General features: G+C 51.5%; 1 protein-coding gene across 8 annotated transcripts in view; it reads left to right on the top strand.

Annotated features, from left to right (window-relative positions):
* patj (PATJ crumbs cell polarity complex component) overlaps positions 1-27,328 on the top strand; it is a 565,709-nt gene that overhangs the window by 450,920 nt on the left and 87,461 nt on the right. For all 8 annotated transcript variants that reach the window (XM_072510952.1, XM_072510955.1, XM_072510950.1 and 5 more), the window contains 2 exons: positions 24,461-24,654; positions 26,670-26,817. In XM_072510952.1, the coding sequence (XP_072367053.1) occupies positions 24,461-24,654; positions 26,670-26,817 (342 nt within the window). The remainder of the gene's footprint in view (positions 1-24,460; positions 24,655-26,669; positions 26,818-27,328) is intronic.

The following is a 27,328-nucleotide window of genomic DNA, read 5'->3' as shown; positions in this document are numbered from 1 at the left end:
GTAGCATGGGGGGAGCAAAAAAGCTAGACAGGGGTCTAGCGGGGGGAGGGAAGGGGGGAAAGGGGGGGGAAAAAGGGTTGCTGCTGCACTGGCTGAAAGGGAATGGGACACAGAAGAGGTGGTCGGGACGGGGGTCCCCCCTCTGGGGGACTGGAGGGTGAGGGAGGCGTGGACACGGGACTGGCCCAAAAAAGGAGCTGGCTAGTCGGCGGGGGGGCGGGGGGGTGAGAGCCCCTCCAATCCGGCTGATAACGTGAATGTGAGGGGCCTGATTGGGCCGGTGAAGAGGGCTTGAGTGTTCGTGCACTTAAAGGGACTGAAGGCGGACGTGGCCATGCTCCAAGAGACACACCTGAAGGTGACAGACCAGGTCAGGCAAAGAAAGGGATGGGTAGGACAGGTATTCCACTCGGGACTGGACGGGAAGAATAGAGGGGTGGCAATATTGGTGGGAAAGCGGGTGTCATTTGAGGCCAAGACTATTGTAGCGGACAATGGAGGGCGATTTGTAATGGTGAGCGGTAGGCTACAAGGGACGTGGGTGGTGTTGGTAAACGTATACGCCCCGAACTGGGATGATGCAGGATTCTTGAAGCGCCTGTCGGGGCGCATTCCGGACCTGGAGAAAGGAGGCCTGATAATGGGAGGGGACTTCAATACAGTGCTGGACCCAGCACTGGACTGCTCCAAATCAAGGACTGGAAAGAGGCCGGCGGCGGCCAAGGTACTTAGGGGGTTTATGGATCAAATGGGGGGAGTGGACCCATGGCGGTTTGCAAGGCCGCAGGCCAGGGAATTTTCTTTCTTCTCCCATGTACACAAAGCCTACTCCCGGATAGATTTCTTTGTTCTGGGTAGGGCGCTCATCCCGAGGGTGGAGGGGACCGAGTATTCGGCCATAGCCGTTTCGGACCATGCCCCGCACTGGGTGGAACTGGAGCTGGGAGAGGAGAGGGACCAACGCCCGTTGTGGCGGTTGGATGTGGGACTGCTGGCGGACGAGGTGGTGTGTGGGAAGGTGAAGGGGTGTATCAAAAGGTACTTGGAGGCCAACGGGGAGGTGCGGGTGGGGGTGGTATGGGAGGCGTTGAAGGCGGTGATCAGGGGAGAGCTAATCTCCATTAGAGCTCATAGGGAGAAGACAGAGGGTATGGAAAGGGAGAGGTTAGTGGGGGAGATTTTGAGAGTGGAGAGGAGATACGCAGAGGCCCCGGCGGAAAGATTACTTGGGGAAAGACGACGGCTCCAGACGGAGTTTGACCTGTTGACCACAGGGAAGGCGGAGGCACAGTGGAGGAAAGCGCAGGGGGCGACGTACGAGTATGGGGAAAAGGCTAGTCGGATGCTGGCACACCAGCTCCGTAAGAGGATGGCAGCAAGGGAAATAGGGGGAGTCAAAGATGGAAGGGGAGCCACAGTTCGGAGTGCGACGAAAATAAACAAGGTATTTAAGGCCTTTTATGAAGAGCTGTACAGATCACATCCCCCAGCGGGGGAAGAGGGGATGAGAAGATTCCTAGATCAGCTGAGATTCCCGAGGGTGGAGGAGCAAGAGGTGGCTGGTTTGGGGGCACCAATTGGGTTGGAGGAGCTGAGCAAGGGTTTGGGGAGCATGCAGGCGGGGAAGGCCCCGGGACCGGATGGATTCCCGGTGGAGTTCTACAGGAAGTACGCAGACCTGTTGGCCCCGCTACTGGTGAGGACCTTTAATGAGGCAAGAGAGGAGGGGACCCTGCCCCCGACAATGTCGGAAGCGACAATTTCTTTGATCCTAAAGCGGGACAAGGACCCACTGCAATGTGGATCGTACAGGCCGATCTCGCTCCTCAATGTGGATGCAAAGTTGCTGGCAAAAGTGCTGGCCACGAGGATCGTGGACTGTGTCCCAGGGGTAATCCACGAGGACCAGACGGGATTTGTAAAGGGCAGGCAACTAAACACCAATGTGCGGCGGCTCTTAAACGTGATAATGTTGCCATCGGAGGAGGGAGAGGCGGAGATAGTGGCAGCTATGGACGAGGAGAAGGCCTTTGACCGAGTAGAGTGGGAGTACCTCTGGGAGGTGCTGCGTAGGTTTGGGTTCGGGGTAGGGTTTATCAATTGGGTTAAGCTCCTTTACAGAGCCCCGATGGCGAGTGTAGTGACGAACCGGCGGAGGTCGGAGTACTTTCGACTGTACCGAGGGACGAGGCAGGGGTGCCCCCTGTCCCCCCTGTTGTTCGCATTGGCGTTCAAACCATTGGCCATGTCATTGAGGGAGTCTAGTAAATGGAGGGGGTTGGTCCGAGGGGGAGAAGAGCATCGGGTGTTGCTATATGCGGATGACCTGTTGCTGTACGTGGCGGATCCAATGGAGGGGATGGTGGAGGTCATGCAGACTCTAAGGGAGTTTGGGGAGTTTTGGGGCTATAAGCTCAATGTAGGGAAGAGTGAGCTCTTTGTATTACAGGCAGGGGACCAAGAAAGAGGGATAGGGGACCTACCGCTGAGGAGGGCGGAGGGGAGCTTTCGGTATCTGGGGATCCAGATAGCCAGGAGTTGGGGGACCCTACATAAACTGAATCTGACGAGGTTGGTGGAGCAAATGTCGGAGGATTTCAAAAGATGGGACATATTACCGCTCTCGCTGGCGGGTAGAGTGCAGTCGGTCAAAATGGTGGTCCTTCCGAGGTTTCTGCTTGTGTTTCAGTGCCTTCCCATCGTGATCACTAAGGCCTTTTTTAAGAGAGTAGGCAGGAGTATTATGGGGTTTGTGTGGGCGAATAAGACCCCGAGAGTAAGGAGAGGGTTCCTGGAACGCAGTAGGGACCGATGAGGGTTGGCGCTGCCAAACCTGGGGAGCTACTACTGGGCAGCAAATGTGGTGATGATCCGCAAGTGGGTTATGGAGGGAGAGTGGGCGGCATGGAAGAGGATGGAGATGGCGTCCTGTAGAGGAACGAGCCTGGGGGCGTTGGTGACGGCACCGCTGCCGCTCTCGCCGACAAAGTATACCACGAGCCCGGTGGTGTCGGCAACGCTAAGGATCTGGGGCCAGTGGAGATGGCACCGGGGTGCAATGGGAGCATCGGTGTGGTCCCCGATCAGGGGTAACCACCGGTTTGTCCCGGGGAAGATGGACGGGGGGTTCCAGAGCTGGCATCGGGCGGGAATTGGAAGAATGGGGGACCTGTTCATCGACGGGACGTTTGCGAGCCTAGGGGCACTGGAGGAGAAATTCGAGTTACCCCCGAAAAATGCCTTTAGATATATGCAGGTGAGGGCTTTTGTGAGGCAACAGGTGAGGGAATTCCCGTTGCTCCCGGCACAAGAAGTTCAAGATAGGGTGATCTCGAGTGTATGGGTCGGGGAGGGAAAGGTGTCGGAAATACACCAGGAGTTGAAAGAAGAGGGGGAAGCGCTGGTAGAAGAGTTGAAGGGTAAATGGGAGGAGGAGCTGGGGGAGGAGATCGAGGAAGGTCTGTGGGCTGATGCCCTAGGTAGGGTTAATTCCTCCTCCTCGTGTGCCAGGCTCAGCCTGATACAATTTAAGGTGGTCCACAGAGCGCACTTGACGGGGGCGAGGTTGAGTAGGTTCTTTGGGGTGGAGGACAGATGTGGAAGGTGCTCAGGGAGCCCGGCGAACCGTGTCCATATGTTTTGGTCATGCCCGGTACTGGAGGGGTTCTGGAGAGGAGTGGCGGGAGCAATATCTCAGGTGGTGAAAGTCCGGGTCAAGCCAAGCTGGGGGCTAGCAATATTTGGAGTAGTGGACGAATTGGGAGTGCAGGAGGCGAAAGAGACCGGCATTCTGGCCTTTGCGCCCCTAGTAGCCCGGCGAAGGATCTTGCTATTGTGGAAGGAGGCGAAGCCCCCCAGCCTGGAGGCCTGGATAAATGATATGGCTGGGTTCATAAAGTTGGAGAGGATTAAGTTCGCCTTGAGAGGGTCTGCGCAGGGGTTCTACAGGCGGTGGCAACCGTTCCTAGACTATCTCGCGGAGCGTTAGAGGAAGGTCGGTCAGCAGCAGCAGCAACCTTGGCGGAGGGGGGGGGGGGAATGGAGGGGACGTCCTGGGGGGTGGAGGGGACGTCCTGGGGGTTGGAGGAGGCGTCCTGGGGTGGGGGGAAATGAAGGACTGCCTGGGAGGGTGGATGAGCAAGAGATAACATGAAGGGTTGGGGAAACTGGCACGTACGGGTGAGGGCCAGTGTACAAAGCTGTGTAAATATATTATTTTGCCATGTATATATCTTGCTCTGCGCGATTTCTCGTTTTTTTTTTGTTACGGGGGGGGGTTATTGTTTATAAGGGAGAAAAATTGTGTTAAAAAACTTTAATAAATATATATTTTTTTTAAAAGAGTACATAATGTAAGGTCTCAAGCAACAGAATGTGGAATAATGTAAACCTCTGCAGTTGAATCTCAATTAGATTAGCCAACACATTTTATCTATATAATTGAAAAGTTTGCATCTTGCTTGTGTGTCTGTCACACATAGTCAACAATGCATAAGCCATGCTAATTCGTTCAAATTTCATTTTTACTAAAAGGCAACCCTCTAAAAATCACTGACACTTGCTTCATTAATATTTAAGAAATGTTTGTTTACCGTGACTTCCAGTAGCGGCCATGGGTGTGAGTGGCTGCACGCAGGGCAGCTCCTGCTTGAAGGCATGAAAAAGAGCTCTTTTTACCCGAAAATGGGAGTAACTTTGAAGGAAAAGTGTAGCTGAAGGTTGGGGAAGTTTCCCCCCCGGGTGTGGCATTTCGGTTGGTTACCAAACCCGGCAGAAAAAGGTGAGAGACCTGGCCAAGGAGTTGGAAGAGACCTGTGATGCAGCAGCTATTGGAAAGATGGCAGAGGGGGAAGAGTCAGTGCAGGTTGAAAGGCCCATATGGAATAGCTGATTGCTTTCATCAGGGAAGAGTTCCATCAACAAAGGATAGAGGTGCAGGAGGACACATCGAAGGCCATTGAGGGGGCATTGGCATCCCTGAAGGGCTCAATGGAAAGGGTTGAAAAGTGTCTGGAGGCACAGGGGTCGCAGATCCGAGAGATGGAGAGGGTGATGTCAGACCACAGCAATCGGGTGGTGGCATTGGAGGCGGAGGTGGGGCTTCTAGGAGACCTTTTCAAGACGCTGAGAGCAAAGGTGGAAGAGCAAGAGAGAAGGTGGAGAAGCCAGAACCCGCGCATTGTCGGCCTGCCTGAAGGAGTGGAAGGCACGAGTGCCATGAGGTACGTCTCGAGGATGCTGGCAAGGCTGGTGGCGGAGGGGTCTGGACAAGGCCCCTGAAGTGGCTAGAGCGTGGACAGGTCTCTGAGGCAGAAGGCAAGAACGGGGGCGCTGCTGCGGGCGGTGATCGTGAGACTCCACAAGTTTGTGGAAAAATATAAGATCCTGCAGTGGGCCAGGGAAAAGCGGAACTGCGAATGGGAGGGAACAAGGTCCGAATATGAAATGAAATGAAATGAAAATCGCTTATTGTCGACTTCCGGGTGCGGCTATGCAGAGCTAGGTCGCATATTCGGCAGCTCCTGCTTGGAACGGACTTTTGGGCTCTTTTACAGGGCCCCCACGGCATTTGTTTGACATTTCCCGGTGTGTGAAGAAGGCGGCAATATTCCCCCGACAGTGTCCCCCAGGAAGGGTATGTCTCTTGGTTGCCAGACACACGCAGAAACAGTGAAAGATTTGGCTGCAACTACAGGATAAACAGGGCCTCTTCCAGCATGCAGGCGGGGGAAGGGCAAGCTTAAAGCTGCAAGCTGACCTGAGGGCCTGTATCAAAGGTGAATTCTAGCAGCAGAGGGAACAACTGTGAAAAGACCTCATCAAGGCCACTGAAGGGACTTCCGGTTGCGGTGATGCCTAGCTAGCCGCACGCTTCGGCGGCTCCAGCTCCGACGGACCTTCGGGCTCTTTTAAGAGCCTCAACGGGGAATTTTTCGACGACGCAACCCGGTGTGGGGCGTGTGAGAAGGGAGTCCCCCCCAAACGAAGGAGGAAAAAACCGGCGGCGGCGGCTGCAGCGCGAGGAATCGTCGACCAAAGGGTCAGAAAGAGAGAAGTACAAGATGGCGGCGGAGAAAGCGCAGGCGACATGGGGGCCTGAGCATGAAATTGTGAGACGGTGCGTGGAGCTGCTGAAGAGGGAGGTGCTGACCCCGTTGCTACAGGCAATTGAGGGGCTCAAGGAGACATTAAAGACCCAGGAGACAGAGCTCCGTGTGGTGGAGCAGAAGGTGACAGATATTGAGGACGAGATCCTGGGCCTGGCGGTTAAGACACAGACGCACGAGGCACTTCATAAAAAGTGTACTGAAAGGATCGAAGCCCTAGAAAATGGAGCGCGAAGGAAGAACCTTCGGATACTGGGTCTCCCTGAGGGTGTGGAAGGAGTGGACTGTGGAGCGTACGCAAGTACGATGCTGAGCTCACTGATGGGTGCTGAGGCCCCCACGGGCCCCTTGGAGGTGGAGTGGGCAAATCGGATTCCGGCGAGAAGACCAAAAGCGGGAGAACCACCCAGGGCGATAATCGTGCGATTTTACCGCCTTAAGGATAGAGAAGAGGTCCTGAGATGGGCTAAAAAGGTGCGGAGTAGCAGATGGGAGAATGCAGTGGTACGGGTATACCAGGATTGGAGTGCGGAGGTGGCGAGAAGGAGGGCGAGCTTCAACCGAGCCAAAGAGGTGTTGCATAAAAGGAAGGTGAAGTTCGGGATGCTGCAGCCGGCAAGACTATGGGTCACGTATCAGGAGAGACACCATTATTTCGAGACGGCGGAGGAAGCATGGACCTTCATCAAAGAAGAGAAATTGGATCGGAACTGAGGGACTGATGCTGCAGGAAATGTTATTGTTAATGTTACGGTGGAAGTTAATTGAGAAGTAAACAGGGAAGGGGGGAGACATTGGGGAAATGTGGGCGCCGGTGAGGGGGGAAAGACGGGACATAGTTGGAAAATGGGGAAGGGGAGGGGGAGGGGAAAGGGAGCTGCGCCATAAGAGGCGGGTCAGGTAAAGGGATGTTCCCGCACCAGAAAGAATAAGGCGGGAAGACAGGCGCAAGGCGGATGGGAGTTCCCCACATGGGGAGGTCGAGGAGTGAGCAGGAGTAGCCGGGGTCAGTTGAAGTCAGCTGACTTACGGAAGTAATATGGGGGGAGCAATCAAGCTAGAAAGAGATCTAGCGGGGAGGGGAGGAGGGAGGGAGAAGGGGGGGGGGGACAACTGGGTTGCTGCTGCGGAAATCCAAAAGGAAATGGCTAAAGAGTGGGTGGGCGGGGATGGTGTGCGACGCTGGGGGAGCGAGCGGGAGCGCGGAGGCGGGATATGGGACTGGCCTAGAGAAGGTAATGGCTAGTCTACACGGGAGGGGGGCAGGTAGCCCCCTAGTGAGGCTGATCACGTGGAACGTGAGAGGCCTGAACGGACCGATAAAAAGGGCCCGAGTGCTCGCGCATTTGAAAGGACTAAGGGCAGACGTGGTTATGCTCCAAGAGACGCACCTAAAGGTGGCGGACCAAGTTAGGCTAAGGAAAGGATGGGTGGGACAGGTGTTCCACTCAGGACTGGACGCAAAGAATAGAGGGGTGGCCATTTTGGTGGGGAAACAGGTCGCATTTGAAGCAAAGAACATCGTAGCAGATAGCGGAGGTAGATATGTAATGGTGAGTGGCAGGCTGGAGGGAATGGAGGTCGTGTTGGTTAACGTGTATGCCCCAAACTGGGACGATGCGGGATTTATGAGACGGATGCTGGGGCGTATACCGGACCTGGAGGTAGGAAACTTGATTTTAGGAGGGGACTTTAATACGGTGCTGGACCCGGGGCTAGATAGATCCAGCTCAAGGACCGGAAGAAGGCCGGCAGCGGCCAAGGTACTTAAGGGGTTTATGGACCAAATGGGGGGAGTGGATCCATGGCGATTTCTTAGACCTAGGGCTAGGGAGTATTCCTTCTTCTCCCATGTCCATAAAGTGTACTCCCGGATAGATTTTTTTGTTTTGGGAAGGTCGTTGATCTCTAGGGTGGAAGAAGCTGAGTACTCAGCCATAGCGGTTTCGGATCATGCCCCACATTGGGTGGACCTGGAATTAGGAGAGGAAAGGGAGCAGAGAACACTCTGGCGATTAGATGTGGGACTGATGGCGGATGAGGGAGTGTGTGCAAGAGTGCGGGGGTGTATTGAGAGATACCTGGAGGTCAATGACGACGGCGAGGTCCCTGTGGGAGTGGTATGGGAAGCACTAAAAGCGGTGGTCAGAGGAGAGCTGATCTCCATTGGGGCCCACAAAAGGAAAACAGAGGCCAAGGAAAGGGAAAGATTACTGGGGGAGATTTTAAGGGTGGATAGGGAATTTGCAGAGACCCCGGAGGAGGAATTGTACAGGGAGAGGAGACGACTCCAGACGGAATTTGACCTTCTGACCACCAGAAAGGCGGAGGTATTGTGGAGGAAGGCACAGGGGAGGAGGTATGAATATGGGGAAAAGGCGAGTCGCCTGTTGGCTCATCAATTGCGAAAGAGGGCAGCAGCGAGGGAAATAGGAGGAATTAGAGACGAAAGGGGAGACACGGTGCGAAGGGCAGGAAAGATAAATGAGGTGTTCAAGACCTTCTATGAGGAACTGTATAGGTCTCAACCCCCAGAGGGAGAGGAGGGGATGCGGCAGTTCCTGGACCAATTGAGGTTCCCGAAAGTGGAGGAGCGGGGGGTGGTAGGCCTGGGGGCACCGATTGGGGTGGACGAGGTTATTAAGGGACTGGGAAGCATGCAAGCAGGGAAGGCCCCAGGACCAGACGGGTTCCCGGTGGAGTATTACAGAAAATATGTGGACTTGTTGGCCCCGTTGATGGTGAGGACGTTCAATGAGGCCAGGAAAGGGGGGACTCTACCCCCGACGATGTCGGAGGCGACGATATCGTTAATTTTGAAGAGGGATAAAGATCCGTTGCAGTGCGGGTCCTATAGACCCATTTCATTGTTGAACGTGGACGCCAAATTGTTGGCAAAGGTGCTGGCATCGAGGATAGAGGACTGTGTCCCGGGGGTGGTGCACGAAGATCAGACAGGGTTCGTAAAAGGGAGACAACTGAATGTTAACGTGCGACGACTATTAGGGGTGATAATGATGCCCCCAGTGGAGGGGGAGGCAGAGATAGTGGCGGCAATGGACGCAGAGAAGGCATTTGATAGGGTGGAGTGGGAGTATTTATGGGAAGTGTTAAGGAGGTTTGGGTTTGGGAACGGGTTTATTAGCTGGGTTAGACTTCTTTATGGGGCTCCAACGGCAAGCGTAGTTACAGGTCGACATAGATCGGAGTATTTCCGACTATATAGGGGAACAAGACAGGGATGCCCGCTGTCTCCATTGTTGTTCGCGTTGGCAATTGAACCTCTGGCCATGGCGTTGAGAGACTCCAGGAAATGGAGAGGGGTGATTAGAGGGGGAGAAGAACACCGAGTCTCGTTATATGCGGATGACCTATTGTTATACGTGTCGGACCCAGCGGGGGGAATGATAGAGGTTATGCGAATTTTGAGGGGGTTCGGGGATTTCTCGGGGTATAGGCTAAACATGGGAAAGAGTGAATTATTTGTGATACATCCAGGGGACCAGAGTAGAGAGATAGAAGGCTTGCCTCTAAGGAAAGTGGAAAGAAACTTCCGATACCTGGGGATTCAGATCGCTAGGAGCTGGGGAACCTTGCACAGACTTAATCTGACACGGTTGGTAGAACAAATGGAGGAGGACTTCAAGAGGTGGGACATGCAGCCTCTATCGCTGGCGGGCAGGGTGCAAGCAATTAAGATGATGGTCCTCCCGAGGTTCTTATTTGTATTTCAATGTCTCCCTATACTAATCACTAAGACCTTTTTTAATAAAATAGACAGGAGCATCACGAGCTTCGTGTGGGCAGGGAAAGTTCCGAGAGTAAGGAGGGGGTTCCTTCAGCGTAGTAGGGACAGAGGAGGATTGGCACTACCGAACTTGGGCGATTACTATTGGGCCGCCAATGTGGCAATGATACGTAAATGGATGATGGAGGGTGAGGGAGCGGCGTGGGAAAGACTGGAGAGAAAGTCCTGTAAAGGGACGAGTTTAGAGGCGCTGGTGACGGCGCCGCTACCGATCTCACCTAAAAAGTTTACCACGAACCCGGTGGTGGCGGCAACATTGAATATCTGGGGACAGTGGAGGCGACAGAGAGGGGTGCGGGGAGCCCTGGTGGGGTCCCCAATCAGGAACAACCATAGGTTCGCCCCAGGAAGAATGGATGGAGGATTTCAGAGCTGGTTCCAGTTGGGAATTAGGAGGGTGGGAGATTTATTTATAGATGGGACTTTTGCGAGCTTGGGAGCATTGGAGGAAAAGTATAAGCTGCCCCGGGGAAATTTCTTGAGATATATGCAGGTGAGGGCATTTACTAGACAACAGGTGAGGGAATTTCCATTGCTCCCGACACAGGGGATACAGGACAGGGTGCTTTCAGGGGTGTGGGTCGGAGAGGGCAAGGTGTCAGAGATTTACCGAGAGATGAGGGAAGAGGGGGAGGAGTCGGTGGGCGAACTAAAAGGAAAGTGGGAAGAAGAACTAGGGGAGGAGATAGAGGAGGGTATGTGGGCTGATGCCCTAAGCAGGGTAAATTCCTCTTCCTCATGCGCCAGGCTTAGCCTGATTCAATTTAAGGTGCTACATAGAGCACACATAACGGGAGCAAGATTGAGCAGGTTCTTTGGAGTGGAGGACAAATGTGGGAGGTGTGGCGGGAGCCCGGCAAAGCACGCACATATGTTTTGGGCATGCCCGGCACTGGAAGGGTATTGGAAGGGAGTGACGGGAGTGATTTCGCGGGTGGTGAAGGCCCGGGTCAAACCAGGCTGGGGGTTAGCTCTATTTGGAGTTGCGGAAGAGCCGGGAGTGCAGGAGGCGAAAGAGGCCGACGTTGTGGCCTTTGCGTCCCTAGTAGCCCGGCGCAGGATCCTACTCATGTGGAAGGAGGCGAAACCCCCCGGACTGGAGGCCTGGGTAAATGATATGGCGGGGTTCATTAAACTGGAGCAGATAAAGTTTGCCCTGAGAGGATCGACTCAAGGGTTCACCAGGCGGTGGCAGCCATTTCTCGACTACCTAGGGGAACGTTAGAGGGAAGACAGATGACCAGCAGCAGCAACCCAGGGGGAGGGGGGGGGGGGGGGGGGGGGAGGGGGGGTTTAGTTTAGGTCAAAGATAAAGGGGTTTTGTTACTTGTGTATTGTTTAAAATTTCTGTATTGTTATTGTTGCGTTTGCTTTGTAAGAGGGGAAAAATTGTTGTTTGGGAAAAAATTTTCAATAAAACATTTATAAAAAAAAAAAATCGCTTATTGTCACAAGTAGGCTTCAAATGAAGTTACTGTGAAAAGCCCCTAGTCGCCACATTCCGGCACCTGTTCGGGGAGGCTGGTACGGGAATTGAACCGTGCTGCTGGCCTTTCAAAGCCAGCGACTTAGTCCTGTGCTAAACAGTTCTGGTATAAACAGAATATACCAGGACATTGGAGCTGAATTGGCAAAACGGCTGTAATGATATGTAGACAGACATGTAACTAAAGGGTTAATCACAACACTTAGCTGTAACACTACCACTTGAGGGCATTAAAAGATCCACTATATAACTGAGCTCCCAAAGGCTTATTGGCTCTTTCCACACAGGAGTAGCTAGGTAGCAGTAGTACCAGCCTCCCCGAACAGGCGCCGGAATGTGGCAACTAGGGGCTTTTCACAGTAACTTCATTTGAAGCCTCCTTGTGACAAGCGATTTTCATTTCATTTCATATAGTATAGTTAGATCACGGCCTATACACCACGTGTAGTTCAGATACAGCTTATATAGTTATATCCCATTACTTTATTTCTAGAGTTAGTTCAGCAGAGTGTCAAACTCATTTATTAGTTATATCGTTACTTAATAAATTTGTTTGGACTTCCGGTTGCGGCTATGCGGAGCTAAGCCGCACATTCGGCAGCTCCCGCAACAAACGGACTCTTGGGCTCTTTTCAGGGCCCCCAACGGCATTTTTTCGACGTTTCCCGCTGTGGGAAGGAGAGTACAATAGTTCATCGACAGTATATGGCTTTTACCAGGATGGGGCGACTAAAAAATGGTGGTAGACCCGAAGAAGGTGCGATGGAAGAAGAACAAAATGGCGGCGGGCGGGGACCAGGCAGCGTGGATGCAGTGGGCGCAGGAGCAACAGGAGGTCATCCAGCACTGCTTCAGGGAGATTAAAGCGGACCTGCTTGAGCCGATGAAGGCTTCTATCAATAAGCTGCTGGAGAGACAGACGGCCCAGGGGGGTGGCGATCCGCTAGGCCCGACCAAAGACCTCCGACAACAAGGACGAGATCTTAGGCCTGGCGGTAAAGGTGGAGGCGCACGAGGCGCTCCACAAGAAATGGCAGGAGCAGTTCGAGGAGATGGAGAATTGGTCGAGGCGGAAGAACTTGCAGATTCAGGGCCCCCCGAAGGGATTGGAGGGGCCGGACGTGGGGGCCCATGTGGTCACCATGTTGAACTTGCTGATGGGAGCGGGGTCCTTCCAGGGGCCCCTGAAGCTGGAAGGGGCCCATAGAGTGTTGGCGAGGAGGTCCAAGGCTAACGTGCCTCCGTGGGCAGTGCTGGTGCAGTTTCATCGGTTCGCTGATCGGGAGTGTGTGCTCAGATGGGCCAAGAAAGAGAGGAGCAGCAGGTGGGAGAATGTGGAGGTTCGAATATACCAGGACTGGAGTGCGGAGGTGGCGAAGAGGCGGGCCGGGTACAATCGAGCTAAGGCGGTGCTGCACAGGAAGGGGGTGAAGTTTGGCATGTTGCAGCCGACGCGACTGTGGGTCACCTACAAGGACCGGCACCATTATTTTGAGTCTCCGGAGGAGGCGTGGGCCTTTGTTCAGGCCGAGAAGTTGGACACAGATTGAAGGTCGGGACGGGCGTTTGGGGATTGCGGTTGATATGTTACTTTTTGAGGGGGGGTTCTTTGCTCTTGTTTTTTTCTTTCTGGTTCGGTGAGGGTGGTTAGGGTGGGTTGGGTACTGTTTTGGTTGGATTGGTCGGGGGGGGGCTCTTGGAGGGGGGTAAGCAAATGGAATGGGTGGATGGCCGGCAGTGAGATGGGGCCCCCCGGGGGAGGGGAAGGCCCGAGTCGGGGATGAGGGGACTGGGCCTGTAAAAGGAGCTGCGTCAGAGGTGGTGGGGCCGGGTAGGTGGAAAGCGCGGGCTTTTTCCCACGCTGAAGGCTGGAGGGGGCGGGGCCGGGGCAGGGAAGCGAGGGTTGTTTCCCGCGCTTGGGATGGAAGGGGGAGGTGGAGAGCCTGCGGATGGGGTATGGAAGAGAAGGGTGTGTCACACAATGGGAGGAGGCGAAGGAGAGGCGGGAGTGGCCGGGGTCAGCAGGAGTCAGCTGACTTGCGGAAGTGCAATGGGGGGAGTAAAGCAGCTTGGATGGGTCCTAGCCGGGGGGGGGGGGGGGGGTCGAGTTGCTGCTGCTATGGTCAAGGGGGAGCTGGAGCGAGTGGGGGGGGGGTCGAGTCGGGGCTCTGCCGCCGTGGGGAATGGGCCGGGCGTGGGGTGCGGGCGCGTGGCTGGCCGAGGAGGGGTTATGTCTAGTCGGCGGGGGAGGGGGCGGGTAGCCCCCTGATCCGGCTGATAACCTGGAATGTACGGGGACTGAACGGGCCGGTCAAGCGGACCCGCGTGTTCGCGCACCTGAAGGGGCTGTAGGCGGATGTGGTCATGCTCCAGGAGAGACACCTGAAGGTGGCAGACCAGGTAAGATTGAGGAAAGGGTGGGTAGGTCAGGTGTTTCATTCAGGGCTGGATGCCAAAAATCGAGGGGTGGCGATCTTGGTGGGAAAGAAGGTGTCGTTCGAGGTGTCGAGCATTGTGGCAGACAATGGCGGTAGGTACGTAATGGTAAGTGGTAAGCTGCAGGGAGAGAAGGTGGTACTGGTCAATGTGTATGCCACGAACTGGGACAATGCGGGTTTTATGCGGCGCATGTTGTGTCGAATCCCAGACTTGGAAGTGGGGGGCCTGGTGATGGGGGGAGACTTTAACACAGTGTTGGATCCGGCACTGGATCGCTCCAGGTCTAGGACGGGTAGGAAGCTGGCGGCGGCTCAGGTGCTGAGGGGGTTTATGGACCAGATGGGAGGGGTGGACCTTTGGAGATTTGCAAGGCCGGGAACTAGGGAATTTTCATTCTTCTCACATGTCCATAAGGCTTATTCCCGGATCAACTTTTTTATTTTGAGCAGGGCGCTGATAGCGAGAGTAGAGGATACCGAGTACTTGGCGATAACCATTTCGGATCACGACCCGCATTGGGTGGACTTAGAGCTGGGGGAGGAGAGGGACCAGCACCCGTTGTGGCGCTTGAAGGTGGGGCTGTTGGCGGACGAGGAGGTGAGTGAGCGGGTCCGAGGAAGCATAGAGAGGTACATGGAGGCCAACGATAACGGGGAGGTCCGAGTGGGGATGGTATGGGAGGCGCTGAAGGCGGTGGTTAGGGGAGAGCTGATCTCCATTAGGGCCCACAAGGAGAGGAGGGAGCAGAGGGAGAGGCTGGTGGGGGAGATGGTGAGGGTAGACAGGAGGTATGTGGAGGTGCCTGAGGAAGGACTGTTGAGGAAGAGGCGCAGCCTCCAGGCCGGATTCGACCTGGTGACCACCAGGAAGGCGGAGGTGCAGTGGAGGAAGGCCCAGGAGGCGATTTATGAGTATGGGGAAAAGGCAAGCCGGATGCTGGCGCATCAGCTTCGGAAGCGGGACGCAGCTAGGGAGATCGGGGGAGTTAAGGACAGGGGAGGGAGTGTGGTGCGGAGTGGGGTTGGCATCAATGGGGGCTTCAGGGACTTTTATGAGGAATTGTATCGGTCCAAGCCCCCACTGGAGGAAGGAGGGATGGGCTGCTTTCTGGACCAATTGAGGTTTCCGAAGGTGGAGGAGAGACTGGTGGCGGGATTGGAGGCCCCGATTGGGCTGGAGGAGCTGACCAAAGGGATAGGGAGCATGCAGGCGGGGAAGGCACCGGGGCCGGACGGTTTCCCGGTCGAATTCTCTAAAAATTGGACCTGTTGGGCCCGTTGCTAGTTAGGACCTTCAATGAGGCAAGGGAGGGGGGGGCTTTGCCCCCGACGATGTCCCGGGCACTGATCTCCTTGATCCTGAAGCGGGACAAGGATCCCCTGCAGTGTGGGTCTTACAGGCCGATTTCATTGCTAAACGTAGATGCCAAGGTGCGGCGAAGGTCTTAGCCACGAGGATTGAGGATTGTGTGCCGCAGGTCATCCACGAAGACCAGACGGGGTTCGTGAAGGGGAGGCAGTTGAACGCGAATGTGCGGAGGCTTCTGTACATTATCATGAGGGAGGGGGAGGTGGCGATAGTGGTGACCATGGACGCTGAGAAAGCCTTCGATAGGGTAGAGTGGGGGTACCTGTGGGAGGTGCTGAAGGGGTTTGGGTTTGGGGAGGGGTTTATCAGGTGGGTTAGGTTGTTGTATGAGGTCCCGATGGCGAGTGTGGCCACGAACAGGAGGAGGCCTGAGTACTTTCGGTTGCACCGAGGGACCCTGTCCCCTGTCCCCCCTGCTCTTCGCACTGGCGATTGAACCCCTGGCTATGGCACTGAGGGAGTCGAGGAACTGGAGGGGGTTGGTGCGGGCTGGGGAGGAGCGTAGGGTGTCGCTCTATGAGGACGACTTGCTGCTATATGTGGCGGACCCGGTGGGGGGAATGCCGGAGGTAATGAGGATCCTCAGGGAATTCGGGGATTTCTTGGGGTACAAGCTCAACATGGGGAAGAGCGAGCTGTTCGTGGTTCATCCAGGGGACCAGGAGTGGGGAATTGGCGAGCTCCCACTAAAAAGGGCGGAGAGGAGCTTCAGGTATTTGGGGGTCTAGATGGCAAGGAGCTGGGGGGCCCTGCATAGGCTTAATTTCACAAGGCTGGTGGAGCAAATGGAGGAGGAGGTCAAGAGGTGAGACGCGTTGCCGCTGTCCTTGGCGGGTATAGTGTATCAGTCAAAATGACGGTGCCCCCAAGGTTTTTGTTCCTGTTCCAGTGCCTCCCCGTGTTTATCCCGAAGACCTTTTTTAGGCGGGTCAACAGGAGCATAATGTGGGTTTGTGTGGGCGCGAGGGACTCCGAGAGTGAGAAGGGTGTTCCTGGAGCGGAGTAGAGATAGGGAGGGGCTGGCGCTGCCCAACCTCTGTGGGTACTACTGGGCCGCCAATGCGACGATGGTGCGCAAGTGGGTGATGGAGGGGAAGGGGGCTGCATGGAAGAGGCTGGAGACGGCGTCCTGTGTGGGTACGAGTCTGGGGGCGCTGGCAACGGCGCCGCTGCCGCTCCCTCCAAGGAGGTATACCACGAGCCCGGTAGTGGCAGCTGCCCTCAAAATCTGGGAGCAATGGAGGCGGCACAGGGGGGAAGTTGGGGCTTTGGGGTGGACCCCAATACGGGGGAACCACCGGTTCGTCCCAGGGAGAACAGATGGAGGGTTTTCGGGGTGGCACAGGGCAGGGATACGAAGGTTGGGAGACTTGTTTGTGGACGGGAAGTTCGCGAGCCTGGGTGAGCTGGAGGAGAAGTATGGGCTACCCCCGGGGAACACCTTCAGGTACTTACAGGTAAGGGCGTTTGCCAGACGGCATGTGGTGGAATGGTGGAATTCCCACGGCTGCTGCCACGCACAGTACAGGACAGGGTGCTCTTGTGGGTGGGGGCGGGGGGGGGGGGGGGTAGTGGGGAAGATCTCGGTGATGCAGGAGGAGGAGGAGGCCTCGGTGGTGGAGGTGAAAGGTAAGTGGGAGGGGGAGTTGGGAGAGGAGATCGAGGAAGGGACGTGGGCAGATGCCCTTGGGAAGGTGAACTCTTCCTCTTTGTGCGCGAGGCTCAGCCTCATACAGTTTAAGGTGCTGCACAGGGCACACATGACCGGGACAAGGATGAGCCATTTCTTTGGGGGCGAGGACAGGTGTGTCAGGTGCTTGGGGAGCCCAGCGAATCAGACCCATATGTTCTGGGCATGCCCAGCACTGGAGGAATTTTGGAGGGGTGTAGCGAGGACGATGTCGAGGGTGGTAGGTTCCAGGGTCAAGCTGGGCTGGGGGCTCGCAATATTTGGGGTGGCAGAGGAGCCGGGAGTGCAGGAGGCGAAAGGGGCCAGTATTCTGGCCTTTGCGTCCCTGGTTGCCCGGCGGAGGATTCTTCTTCAGTGGAAGGATGCGAGGCCCCCAAGCGTGGAATCCTGGATCAATGATATGGCGGGGTTTATTAAGTTGGAGAGCGTGAGATTCGCCTTGAGAGGGTCGGTACAAGGGTTCTTTAGGCGGTGGCAACCATTCTTAGACTTCCTGGCAGAACGGTAGATATTGGTCAATGGCAGCAGCAACTCGGGGGGGGGGGGGTTACTTTATTTTTGTTTTTGTTTATTTACACTGGGGGTCTGAGGGGGTGTATATATTTGCAATGCTTGCTTTGTGTTAAGTCGGGGTGTTAATTTATTATTTATGTACAGGGGGATATGGAGGGTTGCTTTTTTGGACTGTGTTTTGTACTTAACCCTGTTGGGTTTCTTTTTCATTTTGTTACTGATATTCTGTGAAAACCTTAATAAAAATTATTGTTTTTAAAAATAATATTTGTTTGCTTTACATCGAAGACTCATGTATTCTTCAAGATCATCTGCAACCAGTAATGACAGATATTACTTTAACCAAGTAATACAACTTGGTACCAGGAGTAGCAATATAATATAACAACAGCATGCTGGATTTAATAGGGCCGAAGTGATGCTGTATTGACTGCAGATCAGGTTTGGGCTGCTCTACCCGGCGAAACTATGGGTGATTTATGAGGGCCGGGAACATTATTTTGAAACCCCAGAAGCGGCCAGTGACTTCATCAAGGAGCACAAACTGGGGGAGAACTGAACTTTATTGAGAGACGGAAGTGCTGGCAATTTGGAGTATTAGAAGATATGGGTAGAGTGGGAGTTGGAGGGAGGGGGTGGTTTTGTTTCCTCCCAGGTGGAGGGTTTTTCTTTTTTCCATTGGATCGACAATGGGTAACAGGGGTGAAAGGTTTGTCCTCCCTCCTGCTGCCTATGGCAGTGTTTTCTATTTTGCTTGTTTTTGGGAGAGGCGATCTGTGGTCTGAAATGTGTCTTTGTTTGGGAGGGTGAGGTCCGCAGGGAGTCTTCTGCACAGAACAAAGTGGTCAGGTTGGGGGTCAGTAGGAGGAGCCTTTTGGCAGATGTTGCCACGCTGGCAGGTAATGCTGGTGAACAGAAGTGAGATGGGGGAGATGGTCAAGGGGGGGAAGAGGGGAGGGGGGGGAAGGGATGGAGATGCGACGTGGCAGGGATGGAGAAGAAGAGTGGTCAGGGGCGGAGATGGGCCATTTTGGATGGGCCAGGTACAGGGTGAAATGAGAAGGGATAGAGCCGAAAGGGGAGAATGCTGAACGGTAAAGGGGAATGGAGGCGTAAGCCCCCGGTAAGGCTTATAACATGGAATGTGCGAGGGCTCAATGGACCGTTGAAAGGATCTCTATTTTCGGACACCTCAAGAGTTTAAAGGCGGAGGTAGTCTACCTACAGGAGATGCACCTCTGCGTGAAGGACCAGGTTAGGTTGAGAAAGGGATGGGTGGGTCAGGTATTCCACTCGGGGTTTACTCGAAATCATGGGGGGTGGCCATCTTGATGAACAAGAAGACCGGGTTTGTGAGTGCGAAGGAAGTGAGGAACCCGCATGGGAAATATGTGATGGTGAGCGGGATATTGGAGTGGACGTCGGTGGTGTTGGTGAATGTGTATGCCCTGAATTGGGACGATGGAGGGTATATAAGGGGGTTGCTGGCAGCGATCCCGGACTTGGTCACGCACCAGTTGATCATGGGAGGAGATTTTAATTGTCTTCTAGAACCATGGGGAGATAGCTCAAGACCCAGGTCAATGGGAAGGATACGAATGACAAAGGAGCTGGGAGGGTCCATGGAAAAGATGGATATGGTGGACCCATGGTACTTTATGATCCAAAGGGGAAGGGAGTATTCCTTTTTCTCACATTTTTACAGGGTGTAGTCCAAAATTAACTTTTTTGTGGTGAGCCACGACGTGTTGGTAAGGTTGGAGGGGGCAGAGTATGCGGGGAATGTAATTTCAGATCATGCTCCCCACCGGCTGGAGATTCGGCTTGGATCGGGATAGGAGCAGAAGCCGGGACATAGGCTCGATTCGGGTTTGTTGGCAGACAGAGGGTTCTGTGATAACTGCAGTCGGTGATTAAAGACTATGTAGAGTTGAACCAGAACAGGAAAGTGTCGGCAGCCACTTTTTGGGAGGCACTGAAGGCGGTGGTCTGAAGGGAGATTATCTTGTTTGAGGCACATACGGATAGGAAAAGAAGGGAAGAGTATGGGCGCTTATTGAAAAAGATAGTCAAAGTAGATAGGGTGTATTTGAGGCGCCCGCCACGGAGAGATTGGCGAAAAGGAAAAGGTTGCAGGGGATATTTGATAGGTTGATGACGGGGAGTGCTGTGGGGCAGCTGCATAGAGCTAGGGGTTGCAGTACGAGTACAGGGAGAAGGCAATCCGAATGCTAGCACATCAACTATGGAGGCAGGCCGCATCCAGGGAAATATTGAGGATACGGACAGAGACAGAGGAGGTGGTGACAGATCCGGGGAAGATAAATGAGACCTTTAGGGAATACTATAAGAAGCTGTAGAGGGTGGAACCGGGGGGAGGGGGTGAAGAAGGGGACATTGGGCAGTTTTTGAATGGGCTAGAGTTTCCGCAGTTGGAGGAAGAGAAAAGGCAGGCGTTAGAGGAGCCATTGGGGCTGAGTGAGGTATTGGACAGTGTAAGGGGTATGAAGTCGGGAAAGGCCCCAGGGCCCGATGGTTACCCGGTGTAATTTTATAAGGAGTTTGTGACGGAACTGGCACTGCATCTGCTGGGGGCGTTTAGTGAGGCGCTGGAGAAGGGGGAGCTGCCGGAGACTATGTCGCAGGCAATGATCACATTGATACCGAAGAAGGGGAAGGACCCATGAGAATGTGGGCCCATATCATTGTTAAACACAGATGTCAAAGTGCTGGCTAAATTGGTGGCAGGAAGGATGGAAGGTTGTGTCCAGGGATGGTTGCAGAGGACCAGACAAGCCTCGTAGAGGGCAGGCAACTCTCTAGTAATATAAGGAGGCTGTTAAATGTGATCAGGACTCTGTCGAGAAGTCGGGGATAGGAGGTAGTGGTGTCCATGGATGCGGAGAAGGCATTTGACCGGGTGGAGTGGCAGTATCTGTTTGAGGTACTGGGAAAGTTCGGGTTTGGGCAGACGTTTGTGACTTGGGTGCGCCTGTTATATCTGGCACCGATAGCGAGTATACAGACCAACAATATGGGCTCACAAAACTTTGTGTTACGTAGGGGAACAAGGCAGGGGTTCTCGCTGTCGCCGCTGCTGTTCGCGCTAGCTATAGAGCCTCTGGCAAAGGCCCTCAGGGGTCAGAGGAGTGGCAAGGTATTACGAGGGGGACTAGGGAGCATCAGGTGTAATCATATGCGGACGACCTGTTACTGAACGTGTTGGACCCGCTGGAGACCATGGGTAGCATTATGGACCTATTAGGGAGTTTGGGGCATTCTCAGGATACAAGTTGAACGTAGGGAAGAGTGAAGTGTTCCCAGTGAACGAACTGGGTCGGAGAGCCAACCTAGGGTGGTTACCATTTAAAGTAGCCAGAGATAGGTTTAGATATCTGGGGATTAAGGTAACGGGAGCGTGGCCGACGCTGCATAAATGGAATTTAACAAAGCTGGTGGAGGAGTTCAGGGAGGATCTGAAGAGGTGGGACATGCTGCATCTGACTCTGGCAGGGAGGGCCCAAGTAGATGAAGATGAACGACCTGCCAACGTTTGGTTTCTATTTATATTCCAGACACTTCAAATTTTTGTACCAAAGGCCTTTTTCCGGAAGCTGAATACGATTATCTTTGTGTGGATAGGCAAGGGTCAAGAGGACCCTGTTACAGAGGCAGAAGGGGGAGGGGGGTTGGCATTGCCAAATCTGCTGCATTATTGGGTGGCAAACGTGGAGAAGGCGAGGCGGTGGTGGGAGGGAGAGGGGGCAGAATGGGTTAGGATGGAGGAAGAATCATGTAAGGGGTCCAGCTTGCAGACTAAGGTGACGGTGACATTGCCACTAGCGCCAGTATCCCAAATATCACCACCAAGTCCGGCCCAACCTCCCCGACAATCCTCGTTAGTACTGCGAACACTCCCACCCAGAGTTTCTCTAACTTCTCGCAGCCCCAGAATATGTGTGTGGTACACATGACTTGGGTAAGAATGAGTGTGTTCTTCTAGGGAGTGGCAGACGAGTGTGAGAAGTGTGGGGACCAGCAAACCACACATGGAGAGCCCAATGGTGCAATCCACAGTGAAGGTCTGGAACCAGTTGAGGAGGCACTTTAGGATAGAGGGGATGTCGGTGTTAACTCCACTGAACGTCACTAGGGATATCGGAGAAGCCAGAGCTGATGAAGGGGAGTAAGGGGGAAGGACTGGTTTAGCACAGGGCTAAAGAGCTGGCTTTTAAAGCAGACCAAGGCAGGCCAGCAGCACGGTTCAATTCCTGTACCAGCCTCCCCGAACAGGCACCAGAATGTGGCGACTAGGGGCTTTTCACAGTAACTTCATTTGAAGCCTACTTGTGACAAGAAGCGATTTTCATTTTCATTTCATTTCATAAGGCCGATGTCATGGCCTTCGCCTCTGATTGCCCGGCAGAGGATCTTACTGGAATGGCGGTCGGCAACTCTGCCGGGGGTGGCGGCCTGGCTGGGAGACTTGCATGATTTTTTTTGTCTGGGAAAGATCAAATACGAATTGAGGGGTTCAGTGGACGGCTTTGTTGAGGCAAGGTGGAAGATGTTTGTGTTCATGTTTGAGGAGTTGTTTGTCACTGGGGTGGGGTGAAATTTGTACAAACTGTCTAACTGTGTGCTGGGGGGTATGTTTCACAGACTGTTTATGTTCTGGAACCGTTTGAATAAGTTAGGAATAAAATACATTTTTTTTAAAAGAAACTTCCATTTACAAAAAGAAACCATTCACATTCCTGAAAGACATTTTTTTCCTGAAATCTTGCTCACCATAACAAATTTCTTTTAAAAAAATTATATATTAATCATGTAAACAAATTCAACAAATATGAAAAGAAATTTCAAACCTTAAGAATAAATTCACTTGTCACCTTTACCAGTACCTAAAATGTATTTTTCTTACATGAACATCCTCCCTCTTCGGGCTTGAACAATACTTCAATTCTGTTCCCGGGCCTTTAGTTGGGCTGACAGATGAATGATTTGCATGTCTCTTTGTATGTGCGCTGAGAGCTTAATTAATTAATTAATAATCTTGATTGTCACAAGTAGGCTTACATTAACACTGCAATGAAGTGACTGTGAAAATCCCCTAGTCGCCACGTTCCGGCACCTGTTCAGGTACACACAGGGAGAATTCAGAATATCCAAATTACCTTGCAGCACGTCTTTCGGGACTTGTGGGAGAAAACCGGAGCACCCGGAGGAAACCCATATTTGTTAAATTTGTTTACATGATTTATATATAATTTTTTTTAAAGAAATTTGTTGTGGTGAGCAAGATTTCAGGAAAAAAATGTCTTTCAGGAATGTGAATGGTTTCCCCCAGACATGGGGAAACGTGCAGACTCTGCACAGACAGTGACCCAAGCCGGGAATCAAACCTGGGACCCTGGAGCTGTGATGCAACAGTGCTACTGTGCTGTCACCCTCATGGCTGCTTTCTTACTATCACTGTTGCATTTTTACATTGGGACGCAATCATTATATTTTCTATGCTTTCCCTTGAGTATTGCTAAATTCTTAGAAAGAAACAGTAAGATTTAGTAAGACTTGCACATTCTCCCTGTGTCTGCATGGGTTTCACCCCCACAACCCAAAGATGTGCAGGTTAGGTGGATTGGTAACGCTAAATTGCCCTTCAATTGGAAAAGAAAATTGGGCACTCTAAATTTAAAAACAAAAATTTAGTAAGACAACTGCGTATGTTGTTAGGACATGGAGACCTTTATTCTCCTTCTAGACTCCCACTGCTGCTATTTAGGTCTGGATGGCTGAATAAACAAAATATGTAGTGCAATATTTGATACACAGCATGTATGGCAATGCAGAAGTCAAAAAACAGCATGGAGGAGGAAAATTGAGGGAGGTGGAAATGGAGCAAAGCTTTTGAAAATAACTACTTGGGCCCAACTGTTATAAAAAAAACAATAAACCCCAAAACAATCCTTCAGTATTTATTCATCACACCTCCTCATCCTCTAATCAATCCCCATTCCCTATCCATGTCAACTTATGCCTTTCTACCCACCCCATGGCCTTTATAGTCCTTGTGCCAACTTGTACCAACAATGCCCCCAATCTCCACCATTTGCCCTTACACTCTCCATGTCAACATGCCCAGTAACCACCATAGGCAGACCTCAGGAGCCATGGTGCAATTAAATAAAATAAAATTCTCAGTGTCTACTGATGATTTCCCATTCACAAAAACCCATTTAATACATCTGAATTCCTTCATGTACTTAATTGCTTAAAAAAACGAACATTTTTATTCTTAGCTCCGCATCAAAGATTTTTGAACCACATATTGATGTCAATTAAACTGTGAACTTATAGGTGCCCCCCTCCCCCAGCCCAATGGCAGGTTATGGAATTAGTCATGCAGCATTAAGTCCATAATGTTAATCTTCAGGCTCATGTCAACAGAAAACAAAAGCCAGTAAAATTGCAAACACTGAGTTTCTTCCAATTGTGAACTTTTTTTTTTTTTAAATTAAAGAGTTTGTAATTTAAGTGCCTTGACAGCTTGGCACTGAGTTTATCCAGTTTTTATGCTCATTTTATTTTTAACAATCCCATAGGGGTACTTGGCCTCTACGGAAGAGGTAGCCGGACCTCTTTAAAAGTGTACCCAACGTCTCCAAATAACACCGCAACTTTAGACATTTTGCTGAAATGTCTAAAGATCACGAGTCATATTTTGAACATCCGACCATTGAAAATTGCATCTGTTTTAAGGCAGCAGCATTTTTACATGTGCAGTTGCCTCCATAAACCATGAATGTGCAAACTGCAACCTGCCTTCATTTCCACAGGTAAAAATTATGGGTGCAAGGTTTGGGGACGGCACCTCTGGAATCAGGGTTCTGGGCCATTTTGGCTAAGATACGAAGCCCTTCTGACTCAGCAAAATCTCAAGCCTTGCACTAAGCATCAGTAACTCTCCTCAAGAACTCAATTTATTTATAATATAAAATCTAGTCCTGTGATGAATGTCTAGAGAGATTCACTTTGTTTTCTATTAGGTAAATGGAATTGATTTAAGGAATGCAACTCACGAAGAAGCAATCACAGCATTGAGACAGACACCTCAAAAGGTGCGACTCACTGTCTTCAGGGATGAAGCCCAGTACAAGGATGAGGAGAATTTAGATGTGTTCCTCGCAGATCTTCAGAAGAAAGTTGGCAGGGGACTGGGCCTGAGCATTGTGGGAAAACGGTATGTAGAACTATTATTTTTTCTCATGTCCCATGTTAAAAATTAAGATGACAGTGCCTATGACTGTACAATTGTCTTCGGGGCCATGTGTTACAAGATGTTTCCAATGAGCAAGAAAACTCCTGTTGACAGAATTGTGGAACAGATCCTTACTGTTAGTGATATGAGTCATAGAGGTCTACAGCAAAGAAAAGGCCCTTCAGCCCATCACATCTAAGCCGATCAAAAGCAAACACCTATTCCATTTCCAGCACTTGGCCCGTAGCCTTGCGTGCATTGGCTTCGCAAGTGCACATCTAAATATTTCTTAAATGTTATGCGGGCCTCTGCCTCCACCACCCTTTGTGAGTTCTAGACTCTGGGTGAAAAGGCTTTTCCCCACATCCCCTCTGAACATCTTGCCCCTTATCTTAAATCTACGCCTCCTGATCATTGACACACCATCAAGGGGAATGTTTCTTCCTGTCTACCTTATCGAGAACCTTCATAATTTTATACATAATAATAACCTTTATTCTTGTAAGTAAGCTTACATTACCACTGCAATGAAGTTACTGTGAGAAGCCCCTAGTCGCCACATTCCAGTGCTTATTCGGGTACACAGAGTGGGAATTCAGAATGTCCAAATTACCTAACAGCACGTCTTTTGGGATTGTGGGAGGAAACCGGAGCATCTGGAGGAAATCCACGCAGACACAGGGAGAACGTTCAGACTCTGCACAGACAGTGACCCAAGCTAAGAATCGAACCTGGGACCCTGGCGCTGTGAAGCAACAGTGCTATACAGTTTTCTCTCCACAGATGTTGTCAGACCTGCTGAGAATGTCCAGTATTTTCTGTTGATACTTCTTGGACCCTATTTCTGGAACCAAGTTCCTAATATCTCCCTATCATGACAATAGGTGTAGGTTCATGGGGTAATGATCTGTCTTTTTTATTCCTGGCTCATGTAGAGCCTCAGTCTCCAAATGTATATATTGGAAATAATTCATGCAGACTGCGCAAGCTTCTGATCATTCAGGGTTTTATAAAATCGTCAGTTGGAAATTATGCTGAAATCACAATTCGAAATCTGTGCTGTTCGTGCACAATGCATTCCACATAAAGCTTAGGATATATGACACAGGAACAGACCACAACCTGTTAATGACATTTATGCTCCACTTGAGCCTTTCCCAATATTCACTGTCATGAGAATGTCGCTTTAAGAAATGGTTAGCTGCTCATGTTACTGTAGTGATGTCAGAATGTGGGTGGAGCTGAGCTCTGGTTCTGCTTTTTAGTTTCACTTTGAGAGAAGCTTGGGTGTGTCTGTGTTTTTGTTTTTGTTTTTCAGTGTGTTGCAGCTGAAGTCAGACAAAGCAGCTGTATTGTTGATCTCTCTGCCATGAAGGACTTTCTTTTAATCATTTGGTGAATTCAGAAGAATTATAAATGTTTTCAGTAGTGAATGTAAACTTGATGTGCTTATGTTTAAAGGTTTGTTAAGTCTTCTGGGTGTAAAAGTACAGCATACAGATTACTTAGTGTTGTATTCTTTGGGTGGTGTATCTGATATACTGGTTGCTAAGATGTTCACTTTGTTTTAGAAAGGTTAACTTGAGTTCATAGAATAAACATTGTTTTGCTTTAAAAAATACTTTTCATTTCTGCTGTACCACACCTGTAGAGTGGGCCGTGTGCTCCCCATACCACAATCTATTAAAAGTTGTGGGTCAGTTGACCTCCAAGGTACACTTTGGGGTTCTCTAAACCCTGGCCCATAACATCACTATCCAAATCTATTATCGTAATCCTCGATTACCTTATCTCTCATATGCTCATCTAGCTTCCTTTTAATTGCATCTGTATTATTGTCTTGCATTTGAATGTATAACTCACCTAAGTTTATCAAACTTGGACTACTGTTACAGTTTACAAATTAGTATTGTATAGAGTTTTAGGTCCATGTACTTTAGCAACATATCCTGTGAAATCACAAGAATTACTTGACTGAATTGTAAATACGTCAACAGGAATGGAACAGGAGTATTTATCTCAGACATTGTTAAAGGTGGGGCTGCTGAGCTTGATGGGAGACTCATGAAAGGGGACCAAATCTTGTCAGTAAATGGAGAGGATATGCGGAATGCTTCTCAGGAGACTGTGGCAACAATACTAAAGGTAAACTTGGAGTAACTGCATTAAACCATATTTTTTAAATTCCGTGTGCATAGTTAAATACCAAAATCAGGAAGTTGCTGTTTGGGTTGCCCTGATCCCACCCAAGCTTTGCTACATTGGTCCTGCTGAGAGACTCAGCACTGAAACAAAGGAAGGGTGCAATGTTACATTACTTAGACGGTGATGTCCACTAAATTCTCTAGAAAGAGTTACGGCTTGTGCATTCCAGTGTAAATACCCATTTAATGGGTTTGATAAGTCTTAATTACGTTTATGGCTGAACGTAAGTGAGAGGTTTAACGTGTAGTTGAGGTGAGTGAGTTCTTAATTGAATGACATATTCTGCCATCTGCGCCATTAGCCTCTTCAATTGTTCAATTCACTACAACTCAATCATGCACCAAACAACAACTTCTATTCAACAGTACTCAACCCTTCAATTTATGTGGTTTACCTCAGCCTCATGCATTTAACACTGCAATCCTCACACCCACGATCTACAGCTCACACA

The sequence above is a fragment of the Scyliorhinus torazame genome, chromosome 7 (assembly GCF_047496885.1).
Source record: "Scyliorhinus torazame isolate Kashiwa2021f chromosome 7, sScyTor2.1, whole genome shotgun sequence".
NCBI classification, from domain to species: domain Eukaryota; kingdom Metazoa; phylum Chordata; class Chondrichthyes; order Carcharhiniformes; family Scyliorhinidae; genus Scyliorhinus; species Scyliorhinus torazame.
Note: the sequence above shows the minus strand (reverse complement) of the source record. Positions and strands in the feature narration are given on the sequence as shown.